At 47.3% G+C, this 18,007-nt stretch overlaps 1 protein-coding gene across 1 annotated transcript in view; it reads left to right on the forward strand.

Annotated features, from left to right (window-relative positions):
- The window catches only part of L3MBTL4 (L3MBTL histone methyl-lysine binding protein 4), a 292,044-nt gene that overhangs the window by 126,409 nt on the left and 147,628 nt on the right, over nucleotides 1–18,007 (forward strand). Inside the window, exon 12 of the mRNA XM_059893784.1 lies at nucleotides 17,546–17,648. Within this exon, the coding sequence (XP_059749767.1) occupies nucleotides 17,546–17,648 (103 nt within the window). The remainder of the gene's footprint in view (nucleotides 1–17,545; nucleotides 17,649–18,007) is intronic.

Genomic DNA, 18,007 nt, shown 5'->3' on the forward strand with positions numbered 1-18,007 from the left:
CACTGCGCACCGACTGGTGTGATGTGCTTCTGCGCCTCTGTGCTCTCTGTCCCGCTTTCTAGAATAGCTCTCCTGGGCAGGCAGGTCCCCATCGCAGGCTCACCCCGCCGCCACGAGCAGGCAGGCTCGGGCTGCAGACACAGGCTGAGGGGGGAGCGGTGGCTCCCGGAGACCACGGGTTCTGTGGGGCAGGCTCTTTGTATCACTCACCTCTGCTGCTCCGACTGTTCACAGCTCTTGCAGGTGGTGGGTGTGTGTCAGAAAAATGCCTGTGACGGGGCCAGAGTCAAGTGTGCTAATCGGCCACCTGGCCTGGCCCTCTGACCCTAGCTGACCTCCCCCCGCCACCCCACCCCGTGGACCAGGATGGCTCAGCCCCATCCGCCGTGCACAGTGGGCCGCTGAATATTTGACCCATCTGTTTGTCATTTTCCTGACTTCCTACACTTTATAAATGTCATTTGTCTATACTTATTTCACCCCCCTGCCCCTTCAGGCCTTGTTTTAAACACTCTTTTAGAAATCAGAGTTAAACAGAAGGAAATATTCGATTCATGGAAATGTTTTGTTCATATTTTAAAGTAGTAATAGAAATAATAAAATAGAAATATGACAGGTCCCAGTGCCTCTAATAAAGTAGATATAGCTGGAGACAAAAGAATCATCGTTTAAATTAAATGCAGATTTGGACGCGCCACGTGGTAACCAATAGACGTTTCTCACCAGCGTAAGTATAAAGTGTTTTTTTCTGAAATGACAAAGTACCGATGTGCCATGACAGGAGCGGTGGGGATGTGGGTGACACAGGGCCACCAGCCCTCCCGGGAGAGCATCTCCCGGCAGGTGACCCTCCCAGCAGACTGGGCTGGCCTCTGTGCTGGCGCCGTGAATGCCCCGTCCCAGCTTGAGAGGAACAAACCGCCCTCTCAGCAAGGGTACAGGACCCAGCAGGCGTAGGAGAGAGGATTTGATTCTTATTCTCGGAAAGTTCCAGCCAACTAGAAAAAGCGCTTTATCCTTGGGAGGCACCAACGATGCGGAGGTAGAACATAAACCTGCCAGAATCCTCTGAGCTCGTCAAGCCCCCAGCCATCATTCAGGGCCTGGAGACGCAGTGGTTTGCCCACCTTGTTAGAGACAAAGGTGGGCCTCTGGCCCTGGTCAGAACGTTCTTCCTGACTTGGCTGAATCCACAGCGTGTACCTTTATAATCAGGTCAGGCTCCCCTCCCGTCACCCCTCTTCAGATGGGAGGAGGGGGTGACCCAGCCGGTGTGAGGTTCCAGCCGTGGAGAGGCCTCCGGCACTGCTGAGCCTGGGTTTCCAGAAACGGACAGCACCCTCTGTTTTGCAACATCGGCAGCGTCGCAGGAGGCATGATGGGAAGTGGGGGGCAAAACATAGAAACAGGTGACATTGCATCCCAGCCTTATGCCTGGAGAGTCTGCAGTCAGAGTACGTTGCTCGTGAAAATCAGCAGCTCGCAGGGTGTGCAGCTGCTTCTAGGGAAAAGGCTGGATGAGCCTCGCTGCTCCATAAAGAGGAATCCTTCTTGGGCCTGGGGGGCCCCCCCCGGGTTCATGCCCCAAGATACTGCCCCCAAGTTGTATGGTCTGGCTGTTTTCTCTAGTCCTCAACTCTCTCTTCACGTGGCTTTTGTATCCTGACCCCAGGCCTCTGCTTACCCTCCAGCCCTTTCAGAGACCCCGAGCCTCCTCACTAAGGCACAGATGAACTTCTGGGTCCCTTGCGATCCCACACAGGCTGTGCTGAAGCAGAAGGACAGCCTTGGGCTCATTAACTTGGCCACTGGCCGCTGCTACACCATCACCTTCTGCCACGGGGGATCTTTTCCTAGTGATGCACAGCCACTCCTTAGTATACCAAAGGAGGCAGATAGCTGGCCCTCACCCAGCCTTGTCTGGGGGCTCCCTATTCATAAATAAATGCCCACTTCAGCATTTATTCAGCCTGAGGAGGGGGTGGGATGAGACCAGAGGGGGAAATGCAGGAAGAGAGAGAGAACGTGAGGTGAACACACACACCTCTGACCTCCTTGTCTTCCTTTCACCTCCCTCTGCTCCACTCACTCCTTTCTTCCCACTTCTTAAATGCAAATTCTTTCCACCCCAGGGCCTTTGCATATGCCATCTTCTCTGTCCGGAACGGTCCATCTGCTCTTGTAAGATATGACTCTTTCCCACCCTTTAGAGTTCATCTCGAATGATCCTGTCTGAGCAAGGCCTCCCGTGGCCACGTTACATCACTGTGATTTTCCATCTCACCGCTCCCTTTGCTCTTCTGTGCATATCACAATACGTAATTACTCTAATTGTCTGTTTCCATGCTTTCTGTCACTAGTCCCCATGAGACTGTCAGCTTCATGAGTGGAGTGTCTGTCAGCATTTCCCCAGTGTCTGGCTTCCAATAAATATTTATCTGTTTATCCACTTCTCTCTCTAAGAGTTGGTTAATCACTTATGCCAAAACAACAAGCATCTCAAGAGACCAGCCTGGGCTCTCGCCTGCAACCTTTATGGAGTGAGGTCTTGAGTAGTAGCTATGCAATTAGTCTGTTCAGGCCCTAGTAGGGGACATGTGGGCCAAACATCCCCCACAGCTAACAAAAGAATCTTTCATGAATAGGAAGTCGACAGGCAGAAAAAGGAGATTTCCTAGCTGGCTTCCATGTCTAAATAATCTTGTCATCGTTCTTTCTTTAGCTTCTGCTTGATTTATGTTTGGAAGTAATTATGATGCTTGATTACAAAATAAATTAAAACATTATTATGAAGTTAAAGTGTATATTAATAGTAGTACAAACTACTATAAGAATATCTATAACCTTTATAACTTATATTAAGGACCTTGAGAACATTGCTAATTTATTTAACTGTTAAACATTAAGCATAACAGAACATAACTTGATAGAAGATATAGCTCATTGTTATTCCATTTAGTTCATTACCTAGCAGATGTATAAATACGACAGAATGAATTATAAATACCATACCATATGGCCTGGCACATTGTTTATCCTGATAAGTGAGATAAATGACTTACATCTACATTAAGGAATAAATGATTAATAAAGCCCTCTTTGGGACCTTTGGGATTAGAAACATTTGGGACCCAATTTCGAATTGGGAATTAGAAAAAGTTTTATTCTGTCAGAGATGGAAATTCACTTAGATTATAAAATAGGAGTTAATGCAATTATAGTCCAGACATGGAATGATAAATATGATGATGGATAGATGTCTTTCCAAGGAAAAATGGAAGATTGTTAACTTAGCCAGGTAACAGCACATTTCCAATTTCATTCTGTTTTAAGGAGAATTTCATAAGGAATCTTTAGTACTCGTTCTTCCAAAATACAGCAAGCAAGTAATCAGTAGTTTTAAGAGTCCCTAAGTACTCATTGACTTGATAGACAATTAGAGCATATTGTGTTAAAAAAAAAAAAAAAGCTATTTTAGAAGTCCCTAATTACAGATTTACATGATGGACTTATCAGGGAAAAATAATACCTTTCAGAATGTACTTACAGTCTTAATGATATTACTGTTTTAAATGTTGCTTGTTGAAGTGCTCGTCCTGTATACTCTGCCTTCTGGAGGGCTGAGGGCAGGATTCACTCACTTTGTTCTAAAGCTTGGTCTCTGGTTCCCTGTGCAGGTTACCTGCTCCCCGTAGCCACACGCGGTTCACAGCCGAGGTGTCCTGTGACCAGGTGGTCTCAGTTGTCCATTACAGATGCTGGTAGATGGTGTCTGAACAAGGTATATCTCTGGGTAAAGTCACTGGCACTGAAAACAAATGCACACTGACTCCTAAAAGTCATGGAATAACCCAGTGGTTTGGCAGTGGGTGAAACCAGTCCTTACCCTGTTCCAGTTTATGAGTCACATCTGGCCAGGTTTGTGGATGTCAGCCCATGGATGTCCACCTTTCAGGATTTCTCTGACAGAGTTGTCACCCTCTTCAGAAGACCATCATGCCTTCAAGAAAAGGGGACAAGATGCAATTATTATACTCCTATTCCTTTGGCCCCCTACAGGGCCTGATTGATGGGCTCCTTGGGTGATTGACTGCCTGCCTGGGAATACGACTTGAGAGGGAAGGTTTTCCCTTCTTAGGGGGTAGTGTTTCTGTTGTCACTGCATGAAGGTTTACTTGGTATCACCAGTATACTGAGCACTGTGCCAGGACTTGGAAAGTCCTTTGGGACATAGTTGTGCACTGGTGACCAGGATGGCGAAGCTTGGAGGGAGAGCTGGCCCTGTGACCCGGCACCTCTGGGAGCCTTGGTGGAGGTCATGCAGGGCACTGCAGCGCTAGCTGGGCACCGGGATGCCGTGTGAGGAGGCAGAAATTCCTCCTCCAGAGATGCTTTCTCCTGTCCGCACCTACTTCTTCTCTCACACTTAGGGCTTGGAGGCAGGTGAGGGCAACTCCACAGTTGCTCTAAAGACAAGCTTAGTGCTGTTAGCGTCTTGGAGATGTTTCGTTCATTTGTCTTTCCTCGTATTAGAAAGATTAAAAAATACTTGTCCATTTTATTTTATAAGTAGATATATCTGTAAAGGACTCCATGGAATGATGATGGAATCAAGTATTTTTCATGTAAAATAAACACTATATATTTGCATTATAAAAGAAGCCATATGGAGATTATGGGTTTTGTTTTCCATTTCACTCTTCATGTTAAGCAACCAAGAATCAAGAAGTTGAAAATTTATACACAAACCTAAAATGGAATGAATACTGCAAATGACAAACTTACAGAACTGAAAATATACAGAATTATTGGGTAACTAAGAGCCTTTGGCTTATGCATTACTTTTCATCCATGCTTTGATACTCATTTTAAGCCAGAAAGTAAAAATTAGAATTGTTTTCCTTGGCAAAAGAGCGAGTTTCACTTCACATGAGATCACTGTGATTATCAGAGAGGGCAGAACACCGGCCACTTCTTGGGCTAACAGCTCTCCGTGCCTGCACACGCGGCAGCCCGACCACAGACCTTTCCTCCATGCCCTGCTCCCGGGACCCACGTGTCCGGGAGCTCCTTGAGCCGAGGCTGCAGACGCACAGTCAGAGCTGCCGAGGCCAGGCCAGCGGCCTGCTGTCCTCTCCTGCGTCTCACCAGCCCTAGAGCATTCTTCAGAATGCTCCTAATTTGACTGGCGTCATTCCTTCACAGACGTTGTCTCTCTGCACCATTATTTCTGTCTGCACCAAACAGTTGAAGGCATTGGGCAGGAGGACACAGCTGCTGATAGCCTGCCACTTGTCCTTCTGCAGTCCTGACCCTCTCCTTCAGGACACGGTGCCCTGGAATCATCCTGCGTTCTCCTTATTGCTGGTTTACTTGGCTGTTGTCCTGGACGTGAAAAGCCTTTATGTCCTGAGGAATTGTAGAGCTGAGTAAAAGAAACGTGGTTTTGCAAGTTTCTGTTCTTCAGTGTGCGTTGTGTTTTCCAGATTGGCAAGAACACCCTCCCTCATTTTCTCTGAAGTCATCGTCCTCTTTTTCACGTCAGTGGACCTGTTTTGTAACGAAAATCATCAGAATGGGAGGGGACTTTTTTAATATAATTCCTCTGACCAAATTGTATGCAATGCCAGGCGTCCAGGGAAAATTTAGCAACACAGTGGAGTCACTTCTTCTTCTAGGGGTAGCTTCTAAATTCAGCAAGTGAGGCAAAAAAAGTGTTCAGTCACAGTTACTAACGGGTGTGTTTGTGTAAGGCCAGCACGGGGGTTACCCTTCCATCAGCCAGCTAGACAGTCGGCAGGGTCGGGGAGGTGAGTGGTGGGTGTGAGGTGAGGGTCCTCTTGTGTGAAGACGGTACCACATTGTGGACACGCAGGCCATCATGAGCTGGGGCGTCTGCTCCCATTCTGAGGAGCACAGGGCGGGGGGCTGAGGAGAGAAGTGGGGTCTCTGACTCCCAGCTCGTGCTCCTTCCCACATCCACCCGCGGTGGCCTGGTGGGATCGCCCAGAGTTCATTCTGTTCATTTCAGGTGTGTGATGACTTTGACATACGTGGCTACTCCTGCTGTCTTTTAAAGCTAAGGATGGTTGATTAAGAAGGATTGTGTGTATAAACATATAAAAGTTGAGATTATAGCAGTTACTTATGGGGCAGTGTAGCAGAGGGAAAGAGCACAGATCTGCAAGCCAGGAGCCTTAAATTCTTGTCCGAACCGCCAGAATATGAGTTACGATCTAGCACAAATGATTTAAACTTCTAACCCTTTATTTCCTTCCTTGCAAAAATAACCAGATGGACTCGGTCAGTGGTTCCCAACTCGGTCAGTGGTTCCCAATTCCACTCGGTCAGTGGAATTCTGACTTTGTGAGACCTGCAGATTTATACATTTGAACACCTTTGTGCCCCTTCCTCCGTCCTCTGGTGGACTCCCCGGCTCTTGGGATCCTGCCGTGTCCATGGTCTCTGACCAGGTGTTCAGAGCGGACCGAAAGGGCAGTGAGGGTCCGTGCTCCGGGGACACTCGCCCAGCCAGAGGCAAGTCAGACTCGGGGTGGTCGGAGCCTGCGACAGGCGCCTTCTCTGAACGGAGGCCTTTGTGTCTGTTATTTGCTCTTTCCGTCCGGCAGCGCGTGGAGGCCCAGCCGATGGGGGCCCCTCCGTGGAGCTCCCCTCCCAGGGGCAGCTCTCACACACCCAGGAAGGGCTGTCGTCTCTCAGGTCTGAAATCCAGCCTGATTCAGAGCCACTGTGATGTGGGCCTGGGTCTTGGGGGGAAGGTGAGCTGCCTCCCGTTTCATCGGAACATCTGTTACAGACACGACGGAGGAGGGAGGCTTCCTTCCCCTTAGACACGTGGCAGTTCTGACAACGCTATTCTCAAGTCATTCAACGTGGGAACTTCATTAACTGTCAGTTTAGGGTTAGAGTAGGAACCGTGGGGAGAAATGTGATTATTAATAAATACTTAAAAGCGTTTCTCAAGCGACTCCCAGCATTTTCCATTAAGAATGTCCAAAAGCTCCGTGGTGAGGAAAGTTCTTAGTATGGGCACATGAGGCCAAGGCCAATTTGAGGAGGGACTGTGGACGCCGTGGTACCTGCTTTAGGTGTAATCTGCAGGTTATTGGGACGGTGTTCTAATCACCCCACTTTGGAGTCTTGAGTTATAGAGTGTGTTTAATTCTTCTAAATAACTTTTATATTTATACATGTTTGGTTATGAGAACAGACGACGTGTCTGTCAGCAACTAATCAGTTTGATTTTTTAGTCAGCAAATTATGTGTGACACTTTCAGTGAAAATGGAACTTATTAACTGATTTCCTCTTTTAGTAAAAGGGGAGAAAATTAGTTCAAGGATTGGGAAAGCCCAAAAACAAGTCATAAGCAACCGTGATTTACTTACAGTTTCAGGCCTGTCCGTTATCTCCCTTCATATGAATAAGAAAAATCCTGGGAATAAGGACAGCCTTGTGGCTTCTGTTTATTTAGAATCTTGTTGCACAAGGCATAGTGGGGGGAGAGGGGGGAAGAGAGAGAAGTAGAAACCAAGAAATGAAATAGAGAGTGGGAGAGAGAATCAGAGGAGAGGAGGGGGTGGACTTGAAGCATTTTCACTTGGATTAGGTGGGAGTAATCCATTTACATAAACCAAGCACCACTTTTGTCATTTAAAAAAAAAAAGCGGTTTTCATATGAAAGATCAGCTAAATTAGGAGTTTCAGAAAGTAAGAAAGTAGTCTTGGTTTTTTATATTATCTTTGAGAGAGAATTTGTATAAAAGTTAAGGTCTAGAAGACAAGTGCATCTGCTTTGATTTCTTTCTTAAAAATAATGAAAAATATGAAATAGGACCGTCTAGTGAAATAGTATTTGTATTGGATGCTTTTCGATGCTGTATTACCCTTCAGTTCCTCACAGTACGGTTATCAGTTATTGAAAGAAGTAGGTTTAATTCAATTTACTTCAGTTACGTGTAAACCAATTTCTCTGTGTGCCTGTGTCTCTACGACTCTTCTGCTCCTAAAATTCTGTGCTTCTGTGTGATCTCTGTGGACCCCTCCCAGTTTCCCCTTCCGTAAATCAAGGGTGTCACTTTCCTGAGTTTTTGAAAGGTTAAAAACGGGTTACAAGGCAGGTTGGCATTTTATGAAGGCCTGTGCTATTCAGTAATGAAAAAAAGAGCCTAGTCTTGTGTTTTTAAATAGTTGTGGTATAAATAGATGGTACAAATTCTTTACTTTAGAATGTTTGAAGGAGAGGTGTATGGGATCAAACGTGTATTTCTCCCTTCTGTCCTTGATGTCATTACATATGTCAGGTGCCATATGTCACGTACCACCACTCACACTTCCTCCCAGCCCTGTACCCTCCTCACGATGGCTCAGGCCAGTGCACGGCCAGGTCTAAGGTGCTTCATCTGGTCCCTTGGGCCAACTCGCCCCGTTTTCCAGCAAAGCCCTGGTCTCCCTGGTCCTGTGCCCGCACGTAGACAGGAGACCTTCCCTGCCCAGGATCCTTGTGTAGTTTACCAGCTGCACACTGTGCCATTCGGTCTCTCATTTAAATAACTCTACATGTGATAAGTGCATTTTATTATATTTTGCTAAGAAAATCTTTGCCAGCTACTCTGCTGTCTCCTTTTAAATATGGAGCAAAGCCCCATGTGACACGTTTCACTTTTCACCATGGCTGCTCAGAAGCTCTCTCGGGTCTGCTCTGTCCACGCTGCTGTCTCTTCTTACCCCAGGGCACTCTGTGAGGTGGAACCAGTGTGATTACTGTGATGTCCACTGGTCTTTCCCGACTCTACCTCCTTCTAAATGTTTTCCTGCCTTAGGTAGGTGGTTAGTTTACCCTCTTCTACTAATACTGCCCTTGTTATACCTTAAAGGTTTTTTAGATCAGCTGATATTTACATTTTTAGAATCCTTTTAAAACGTTATTTTACTGCATTCCCATTTCAGAAAATTATGGTTCTATTTCATTTATATATCATGAAATCTGACAGCCTGAAACCTAGTACAGGCAACCATGGTGTTTGGTTACATTATTTTCTTCTTCTTTTTGAGAAACTCATTATTATAGGACAACGGGTGTTTATTGTCCCTAATTTCATTAGGAGATGGAGAATAGGTATGATTAACCTATAATTTCAGTTTGAAAGATATGCTTATTATTTGCATCCTCCAACATTTGGGGTAATTATTTCATTAAATCTTTTTAGCAAACTATGATATAAATTTCCCGGGGGGTGGGGTGGGGAAAAAAACAAAACAGAACAGGATACTAACCTAAAAGTTTCCCATCCACAATAAAGATAGCGGAAGCTTAATTACTTGGAGTGAGAACATGTGCATATTTTAACAGTTTGCTTTATTTTTAAATTTTTAGTCCTAGATTTAATCCTGTTGCTCTCCTTGCCCTTAATCTCAGCTGATGATCTCACTGCCTGTTTGACTGAGAAAATAAAAGCTCGCGGTGGAGAAGCTGGTCCTCCCGTCCCCACGCGCTGCCTTCCTTCCCCGGAGGCCGGCCATGCTCGGGCCTCGCTGGCCGTGACTCAAGGACCTTTCCCCACAACTACACCCTCTCCTTCTGCATTGTCGGGTTCCTTCTACGGAAACATTCCCATCATCACTCGAACAGAAACAGTAAGGAAAACACCTTCTTGACCGCAACCCGCTTTCATATCACCTTTTCTACTAAAACTCCTCGAAAAAGTAGTTTATGCCATTGTCTCCGCCTTTCTTCTCTCCCTTCTCCCTTGAAGGTCAGTCTGGCTTGTTGGTGCCTGTTCACTGCAAGCCCCAGGCATCACAGCCTTCGTGCCTTGGCCCCGGGCGCGTGGCTTCCCGGCCTCCTCCCTCCTCCTTCCTTTTAGTCTCTACTGTTGTGTCGCCCAGAGCTCAGTCCTCAGGCCTCTCCTCCGTTCCACGGACGCAAACTCACTGTGGCATCTTAGGGAAGGATGTGGTTGAAATAACTCTTCTCCACATTGCTCCCCAGCTCTCAGTGCAGCTCGCACGAGGGAAATGCAGTTTCAACCTGCTCTGTATCCATCCGGCCTCTCCCCTGCATGCCGGTGCCTAGGGGTGGCATCCTCTGAGTCATGTTCATTCGGGGGTCGGGCCACGTGGGTAGAAACCGGAGCTCAGCACATCGCAGATCACTGGCTCCCACCTCAAGGTTCCAGACATCCCTTAACTACCAGCAGTTAAGAATCTCTCTGATCCTGGTCACAGCTTTAACGCCAGGCACGATGCCTCAACCACAGCGCAGAGCCAGCCTGTAGCTCTTCCCGAGCTCTGAGTAGAAGAAGTAAGCGCTGCTCAAAGAACAGGCTGCAGTAAGTTCAGTCCTCAGTGACTCACTCCCCACTCCGTCCTTCAGGCGTGCCCTGTCAAGCCCGGCGTCCGGCGGAGACCTCACCGTGGCCCTCGCCACCTCGCCTCTTGCGCCCTTTCCATTGTCCACGCGGCCCCGGCCACACCAGCCTTCCTGCTGTTGTCCCAGGACGGCTCGTGCCTTCACTGCACGCAGGATCGTGTCCGAACATCGGGACCTCTTCCTTGACGACTCTGCCTTGAACCAGGGTCCCCACTGCCACCCGGTCGCTTTCTCTTCCTCCCTCGCACTGTCACTGACGTTACACTGTTTCTATTTGTAGTTTACTCTGTCTCTGGCACCAGAAGGTGAGCTCAAAGCAGGCAGATCTTCTATTTAGTTCACCGTATCTCTAGCACCCAGGGTACACATAACAGGCACTTGGTGTACCTCTTTAAATGAATGAATAATCCTCAGTGGTTATTTTTATTTTAAAATTAAGAAGAAATAATGTATCTTGCTTGTCTGTTATCAGTGACATTTGAATCTGTTTTCCTTTTCTGTATCCACTCTAATGGCTGTTACCACCTGGTGCTAATGTCATTTCTCTATAAAACGCCTGCTAAGTGACTGGGGTTGAACTGCATCCTTTCCAGCAGCGGGTAATGAAGGTTGAAATAAGGCTAAGAATGTTGCTGCTCGATCCTTACTTGTAGTGCTGGCCGGCGTCAATCTGGGGCTCACTTACATGTTTAAGTGAATAGATCATCGTTTTGTTTTTTTTTTTTAATTTTTATATTTATATTTGGCTGTGTTGGGTCTTCGTTTCTGTGCGAGGGCTTTCTCTAGTTGTGGCAAGCGGGGGCCACTCTTTATCGCGGTGCGCGGGCCTCTCACTATCGCGGCCTCTCTTGTTGCGGAGCACAGGCTCCAGACACGCAGGCTCAGTAGTTGTGGCTCACGGGCCTAGTTGCTCCGCGGCATGTGGGATCTTCCCAAACCAGGGCTCGAACCCGCGTCCCCTGCATTAGCAGGCAGAGTCTCAACCACTGCGCCACCAGGGAAGCCCGAATAGATCATCTTAATTTGCTTCAGTCAGTGTCAGGGTTGTCATTCTGCTCTGGGGCATCTCTGTACCAAATAACAGTTGGGAGAGGAAACTGCTTTCTGCTCAGAAGGAGGGAGATGATTTCAGCTTCTACCCCATCTTGGGTGGGATGAGAACCCTTCTTATCCACATCACTCACAGTTGCCAGTTCAGGCCATTTTGAAATAAGGACAGCTCCCTTTCTCATTTTCTAGAGATGAGAACAGCCTCTCTTGTATTTCTTGATTTTGCCTTTGACCCCTTACATCATCTTTACGTTACAATAGGTCTACTACTCACATGCAACCCTAGTTTTTGTTTTAGAACAATTCCTTGATTTCACAAAAGGAAAAACAAAATACAATCGCTGTTTTATTCTAGGGCTTCTTCAGCCGCAAGTAACATAAAAATCTGTTCATAATACCTTCATCAAAGAGAGGGTTGTTTTTCCTACATGACAGACACTGATGTGCTAGGCCCACGCTGGCAGGTCCTGGGTCCAGGCTCCGTCATCCTTCATTCTCTGCCCTCTTCAACACGTTTGCTTCTGTCCTTGTGCGTGTCACCTCATGAGCCCTTATATCTACGTTCCGTGAAGATTGAGGAAGGGGGAAATGGGCAAAGCAGTGCCAGCAGCACCTAAAAGTAGGCAAAAAAAGTACTTATGAACATCCTACATTGCCCTTCCCTTAGACTGTACTCTCTGGAGCAGTGTCGAATGGCCACGTCCGGGTGTGAAAGAGGCTGGGAAAGGCAGCCGTATCAGCCAGGCATGGGCACGTTGCTGCCCTGAACCGAGGCAGGGCTCCTTAGCAAGGAGGGCTCGGGGAACGGGTGTTGAGTGGGCACCTGCAGCGTCCGCCCTGGCAGCTGTGGTAACAGAGGAACTCTGTGAGAATGGAGGTCCGTGAGCATGCTTTGCTGTGGTCTCGCGTTAGTACAAACATTGTTCGTTACTCAGATAATTTCCAGTTCACAGGGGTATTTTCCATTTCTTTTTTTCCCTTGCAGCAACAGGCCTACCATTAGATTTACTCCTGCCTGAGTAAAATTTTCATAGAAGACTTGGAATAAATTAGGAGCTATTGATGCTGCTAGTTTTCGCGAGTAGCTCACAGTAGTTAGCAGACTGAAGATTGATTTTAGACAATCTAAGCTCTGAAATGAGAATAATATGTGATTATCTCACAGCACCGTGGTCAGGATGTACCAAAACAGCGCTTAGAGGTGGTCAGTGTTGTCGTCTTTGTAGTTATTTATTCGTTCACAAGCCACACTCGTATTCAGCGTCTCCTGTGTGCCGTCCCTACTGCGGCAGGGGGAGCGCAGCAGTTAACAAGCTAGAAGAGGCGGATGTCCTCCCGCCCCGGACTCACCTGCCAGGCGACGAGCAGGTAGACTAGGGAGGGCATTTCAGGCAAAGTGGGAAAAAGAAGGCAAGAAAGGGTGATACGGTCCGCGATGCTGTCTCTAAGGAAGGGATTTCGAGCTGAGAACGTTTTTTCTTGAGACCTAATTCTCCAAATAGCCAAGTTACAAGTAAGATACTCTTGGCAAAAATGCAGTTATTTTCTAGGGAAAAGCATTAATTTTATCATAGGTTCCCGTTTTTCCTAGAGGCAATAACATGAACTATTACAGAATTTACCGGTTTCTTTTCACCAACAGATGGTTCTCTGTCTAATTCACCATCGAATCAACCCATTAAACTTCATCGTACAAAATTACCAAGAAAACTGTTAGGTTCTGTGCATTTTCATTGCATGTTCTCCTTGACTTCTTTGTTATGTCCTTGCTGTGGTTCTTAATGTATTAACTCTTCTCCGGTAGTCGGGGTCACGCCTCTCCTTACAGATCCTACAAGGAGAGAATTATGAAACCCATCAGGGATCTGGAGATAAATATGCATTGATAAATATTTGATAAAATTGATAAAATATCACTTCAAGCCTTGATTGAATCAAGTGCATTAAAATAGTCCTGAAATACTCAGTAGCCTTCATTGGGAGGCTGCTGAAACGTTGTCCGCACAGAGCTGCATCTGGGCTGGCAGGTGGGCACTGGCTTGTTGGCCTGTCTGTGGGTTTAGGTTCTAGGCCTTTGTGCTGGTGGCCTTGGGAGTGTGCTGTGAGGCACGGTTTGGAGAAAAGTCTCTTTATACCCTGTGTTTCTTTCTTTTCTCATAGATTTTTTTTTTTTTTTTTTTTTACTGTTTGACACAAGCATACTTCTTAATTAGGGGCTTGTTTACAATTTTTAAACATTCATTTGTTTAATAATTGTTTTCTTTTTCCAAGCTCTTTCTGAAAGCTGCCTTGGGGTAGGGCAGCTCTTATTTCTGCTTATCCCTCAAGGTGTTTCACAGAGTTGTGAGGGTATAATAAGTGTCTAAGGCATACCTTCCTGTTGTTCAGTAAATTTGACAAAAATCTATTTGAGGTGTAAATACTCGTTCTAACGTCATCATACACTGGGACCCAGCCTCGGTCAGTACTTCTTGGCAACAGAATCGTACTGTAATGCCAATTTCTGGTTTCCATGTAAGCCTCTCTTCTAGGCTCTGAGCACCCTGAGGGAAGAGCTATGGAAAGCTCATCGAGTCATTCAGTGAGCATGTCCCGAGCACTGACTACGTGACATACTAGGCAGTGCCGACACAATGGTGCAGTACACCCAGGCTCGCAGCTCATGATTCTAATATGAGAGAGAGAGAGACACTAAACAAATACATCACTTAATTTGTAGTTGAGGTGAGTGCTATTAAAAAAGGGAACCTAACCTACTCTTGGAAGTTAGCCTGAGGAAGTGAAATGTAAGCTGTGACCTGAAAGATAAGTAGGAGTTTTCCAGGCTGAGAGGTAAGAAGCTCATTCCAACATGCACGTGCTCTCAGCTGTGAAAGAACCTGGTGGGTTCAAGGGATAGGAAAAGGCCAGTATAGATGCAGAATATTGAGTAAGGAGAAAGATCAAGTAAGATGCATCTAGAGAAGTAGATAGGAGTTGGGATCAGGTAGGCCAGGCTAAGGATTTGGGACTTAATCCCAAGAGCCATGAGAAGCCATTGAAAGAAGCTAAGAGGGAGGTGATGCGGTGAGATTTGTGTTTTGAAAATGTCACTCTGGTTGCAAGATGGGGACTGGGACTGAATGAAGGATGGTACTGAGGTCCTTCAAGGGGGAGGCGATGATGGCTTGGGTCAGGGCACCCAGTAGTGATGGGAATACATTGGCAGGTGGAAATACTTAGGAGATTGAGAATTGGCCGGAAGTTGGGTGGAGTGAAATGAGGGCAGGAAAGATGTCAAGGATTAATGCAGTTTATTGAGACGAATGGCTCTAGAGGAAAAGAAGTTTGGGGACCAGGCGGTGACTTCAGTTTTGAACATGTTGAATTTGAAATGCCTTTAAGAGATTCCCAACAGAGATGTTGGGTGAAGAGTTGGATGCATCGGTCTAGAACTGACAGAGTGTCTGGGCTGTAGCCTTTGAGCATCTATAGTACACATTTGGTGAACGAAGAAATGGATGGCCCAGGAGCAAACCTTGGGGTTCTCCGACATTTTAAATTTCACCAGAGGATGAAAAGCTGGCCAAGAAGAGAATGCCCACGTGCTGATGGCGAGAGTGTGATGTCACCAAAGGCAGTGGACAGTAACGGTTCAGGAAGGCGGTAGCCAGCTGTGGTCAGCCTAGCACCAAGGCACCGAGTGTGGTGTGCTCTCAGCAGTGCACGTTGGGCCTAATGCAGAGAGGTCACGGGTGACCTCAGAAGACAGGCTGATGTGGTTCAAGAAATGGGATGTGAGCAAGTAGAGGGAACCTCCTGAGAAGTCTGGCTGTGAACGGGAGGAGAGGGGACACCAGCTAAAGGAGATGTGGCTCCAGCGGGGGAAACTGGAGTATGTTTAAGTGTTGGTAGAAAGGATTCAGTAGTCAGGGGGCAATTAGAATATTTGATAGCCCAAAGCTCCTGAAGAGTGGGAGGAAGATGAGACCCAAGCCTGAACGGCGAGGATTCGCTCGGGGGAGGGCACAGAGCTCCCTGCTCTGTGATGGGAAGGAAGGGGTCATAGGAAGGCACACAGGTGACCAGGCTCCTGTTTTCCGGTGAAGCAGCAGGCGAGCCAGCGACTGGGTCCCGGAGGATGGAGGTTAGTGGGCGGTTTGGGAGAGCCTAGAGGGCTCGGGTGACACTGAAGACAGACGTTTTGATAACACCTAATCCACACTGCTGTGTAGTTTTTACCAGGAAGAGTTAGTTATGTAAAACACAGAGCAGCAGGATAACACAGCTGATTCATGGCTGGCTTTTTTTTCCACAACCAGATGTGATAAAAGGTCAGAGAGGCAAGAGAGTTTATGTCATGTGCAACAGAAGGTCAAACACTGGTGGATAGACTCAGGCAAGGGAAGGGGGTCGTGATGCGAGGGGACTGATGGTGGGAGAGAAGGGAGATCAGTGGCCTGGAAGTTCACATGATGTTGAAAAGGGTCTCAGCAGGGGGGCTACCTGAGCAAGCAGCCCGACTACGAGATGATTTGGGAAACGGTGCCATTTTGGGTGACGACAAGATCCGGAGGGTTTCCTTTGCGTGTGTGGCCCAGCCGGGTTTGGGGAAGCGGCCCCTGGGGATGCGCCACTTAATGATCTGTGAGGGCAGCAGATGGGGTAGGACAACCGGGAGGGCGGGTGTTGGGGCCGCCTCGGGTGACAGTGGAGCAGGGACTGAGCGGCACCCGGGGAGCCGGGGCCGAGGTCTTCCTGAGCGGCGCGGGGTGATGGGGGCCTGGGGGGTGAGCCACGAGGGGCCAGCATTGTCGGGGCCTGTTGCATCAGGAGTCTTCGAGGAGCAGGGAGGAAGCACAGTCCGGGGGGGGTGCCGGGAAAAGAGGGCACTTGCCTCTCTGCCAATCCCGGGGCACGTGGAGTGTGAGAAAATGCACGTCTTTTCCTGAAGAAACTGCAGGGTGCAGCGTCTTCACCCAACAGGCAAGTTAAATTAGAGCTGGGAGTCAGAGAAAGTTTTGAGACGAGGACAAGGAGACAGGAGCTTGAACAGGAGATGGAAATCTAAGAGCTGGGGAGGGAGGGGGAAGGTGTGGGATCTTCATCGAAACGAGGCCCAGAGCAGCATGACAGGAGGGGGTAGAACATTCCAAGAACCAATGTGTGTGTGTGTGTGTGTGTGTGTGTGTGTGTGTGTAGGGGGGAGGGGAGGAGAGGGAAGGGGCAAACGAGACTGAGAAAAATCACAGAACAGAGCAAGGGGGTTTCAATCCTGATAATCTTTACATTGCCTCTTGCGCTTGACAGAATTCATCTCTGGCCTGGATTGGTTATGTATTGTTTAGTATAGTATATGTAGTATACTGTAATATTGTATATATATTGATAGTAAGGTATAGAATAGTATAGTATATATAGTATAATATAGTATATATAGTATTGTACGGTATAGCATATAAAGTATAGTGTATATAGTTTAGGATAGTGTAATACGATATAGTATAGTGCAGTATAGTAGAGTATGCTATATATATACAGGATGGTACAGTACAGTATGATATGGTCTGTATAGAATAGTATCCTATAGTGTATATAGCACAGCACAGCCCAGTACAGAATGGTCAGGCAGTTGGCTCTTCAGCCGCTGGGACACACTTGAGTGGCACAGGGAGGGCCATGTCACTTCTCTGCGCCCCATTTGCTGGTTCAGTTTCTGTCCACCCTTTGGGGGAGGCTTGCTGTGGTTGAGTGGGAGTTTCATGGGAACCAAAGACCAGACCTCACCCACTCACCTGCTCAGCTCATGGCTGTGTTGCCTTTGCCAATGTTACTCTGTGAAAGACATGTCATGTTCTTCTGGTTTTTTTTTTTTTTTTTAATTTCTTCAATGCATATTCATTTTGCTCAGCCTCTGATGTTAGTTGCTGTTCTTATTATCTATTACAGCACTGATATTTTCTGCTAAATCATTTTATAAAACATCACAAGTACCCAATAAGTGTTTCCGGTGACGGTTTGTTTTTAATTTGTAAAGTCTTGATGAATATCATTTGCATATTTTAGCCTTTCCAGTTCTTCTTTGCTGAGGGTGTTTTCAAGGTATGTTCTTTTACTTCCTGAAGGGGCAAATGATGTGAAAATCCTTCCAGGTCAAGCTGTTTGTCCCACTCCAGGGTGCCGAGGGATAGGCCATATCCGTGGTCCGCGGTATTCAGGACATCACAGGTAAAATTTTTTCTTATTTAAATTATTTCAGGGATAAACTGAAACATGATGCAGATTAGCAGCTGTAGGAAGCATCGTAGTGACCCTCTGGGAGCCAGACACCTCCCCATCATACTCCCCCATCCCTGTCCCGAGGCCCCTCTCCAACATTTCCCGTGTCTGCCCAGCCCGCCTTCCTCCGGGCCTATTGGTCTCCTGAGGCCCGGCCCAGACCACCAAGCTTCCCAGGGCCTCTGCCCTCTGACACTTGTCTCAGCAGGTGCACACATGCCCCACCCTTCGTCCCTCCCGCTCCTGAATCCTCCCCACATAGCTGCCCATCTCGCCGCCTTCTCAAGAAATTCCAGAACCTCCTGCCG

The sequence above is a fragment of the Balaenoptera ricei genome, chromosome 14 (assembly GCF_028023285.1).
Source record: "Balaenoptera ricei isolate mBalRic1 chromosome 14, mBalRic1.hap2, whole genome shotgun sequence".
In the NCBI taxonomy this organism is placed as follows: Eukaryota; Metazoa; Chordata; class Mammalia; order Artiodactyla; family Balaenopteridae; genus Balaenoptera; species Balaenoptera ricei.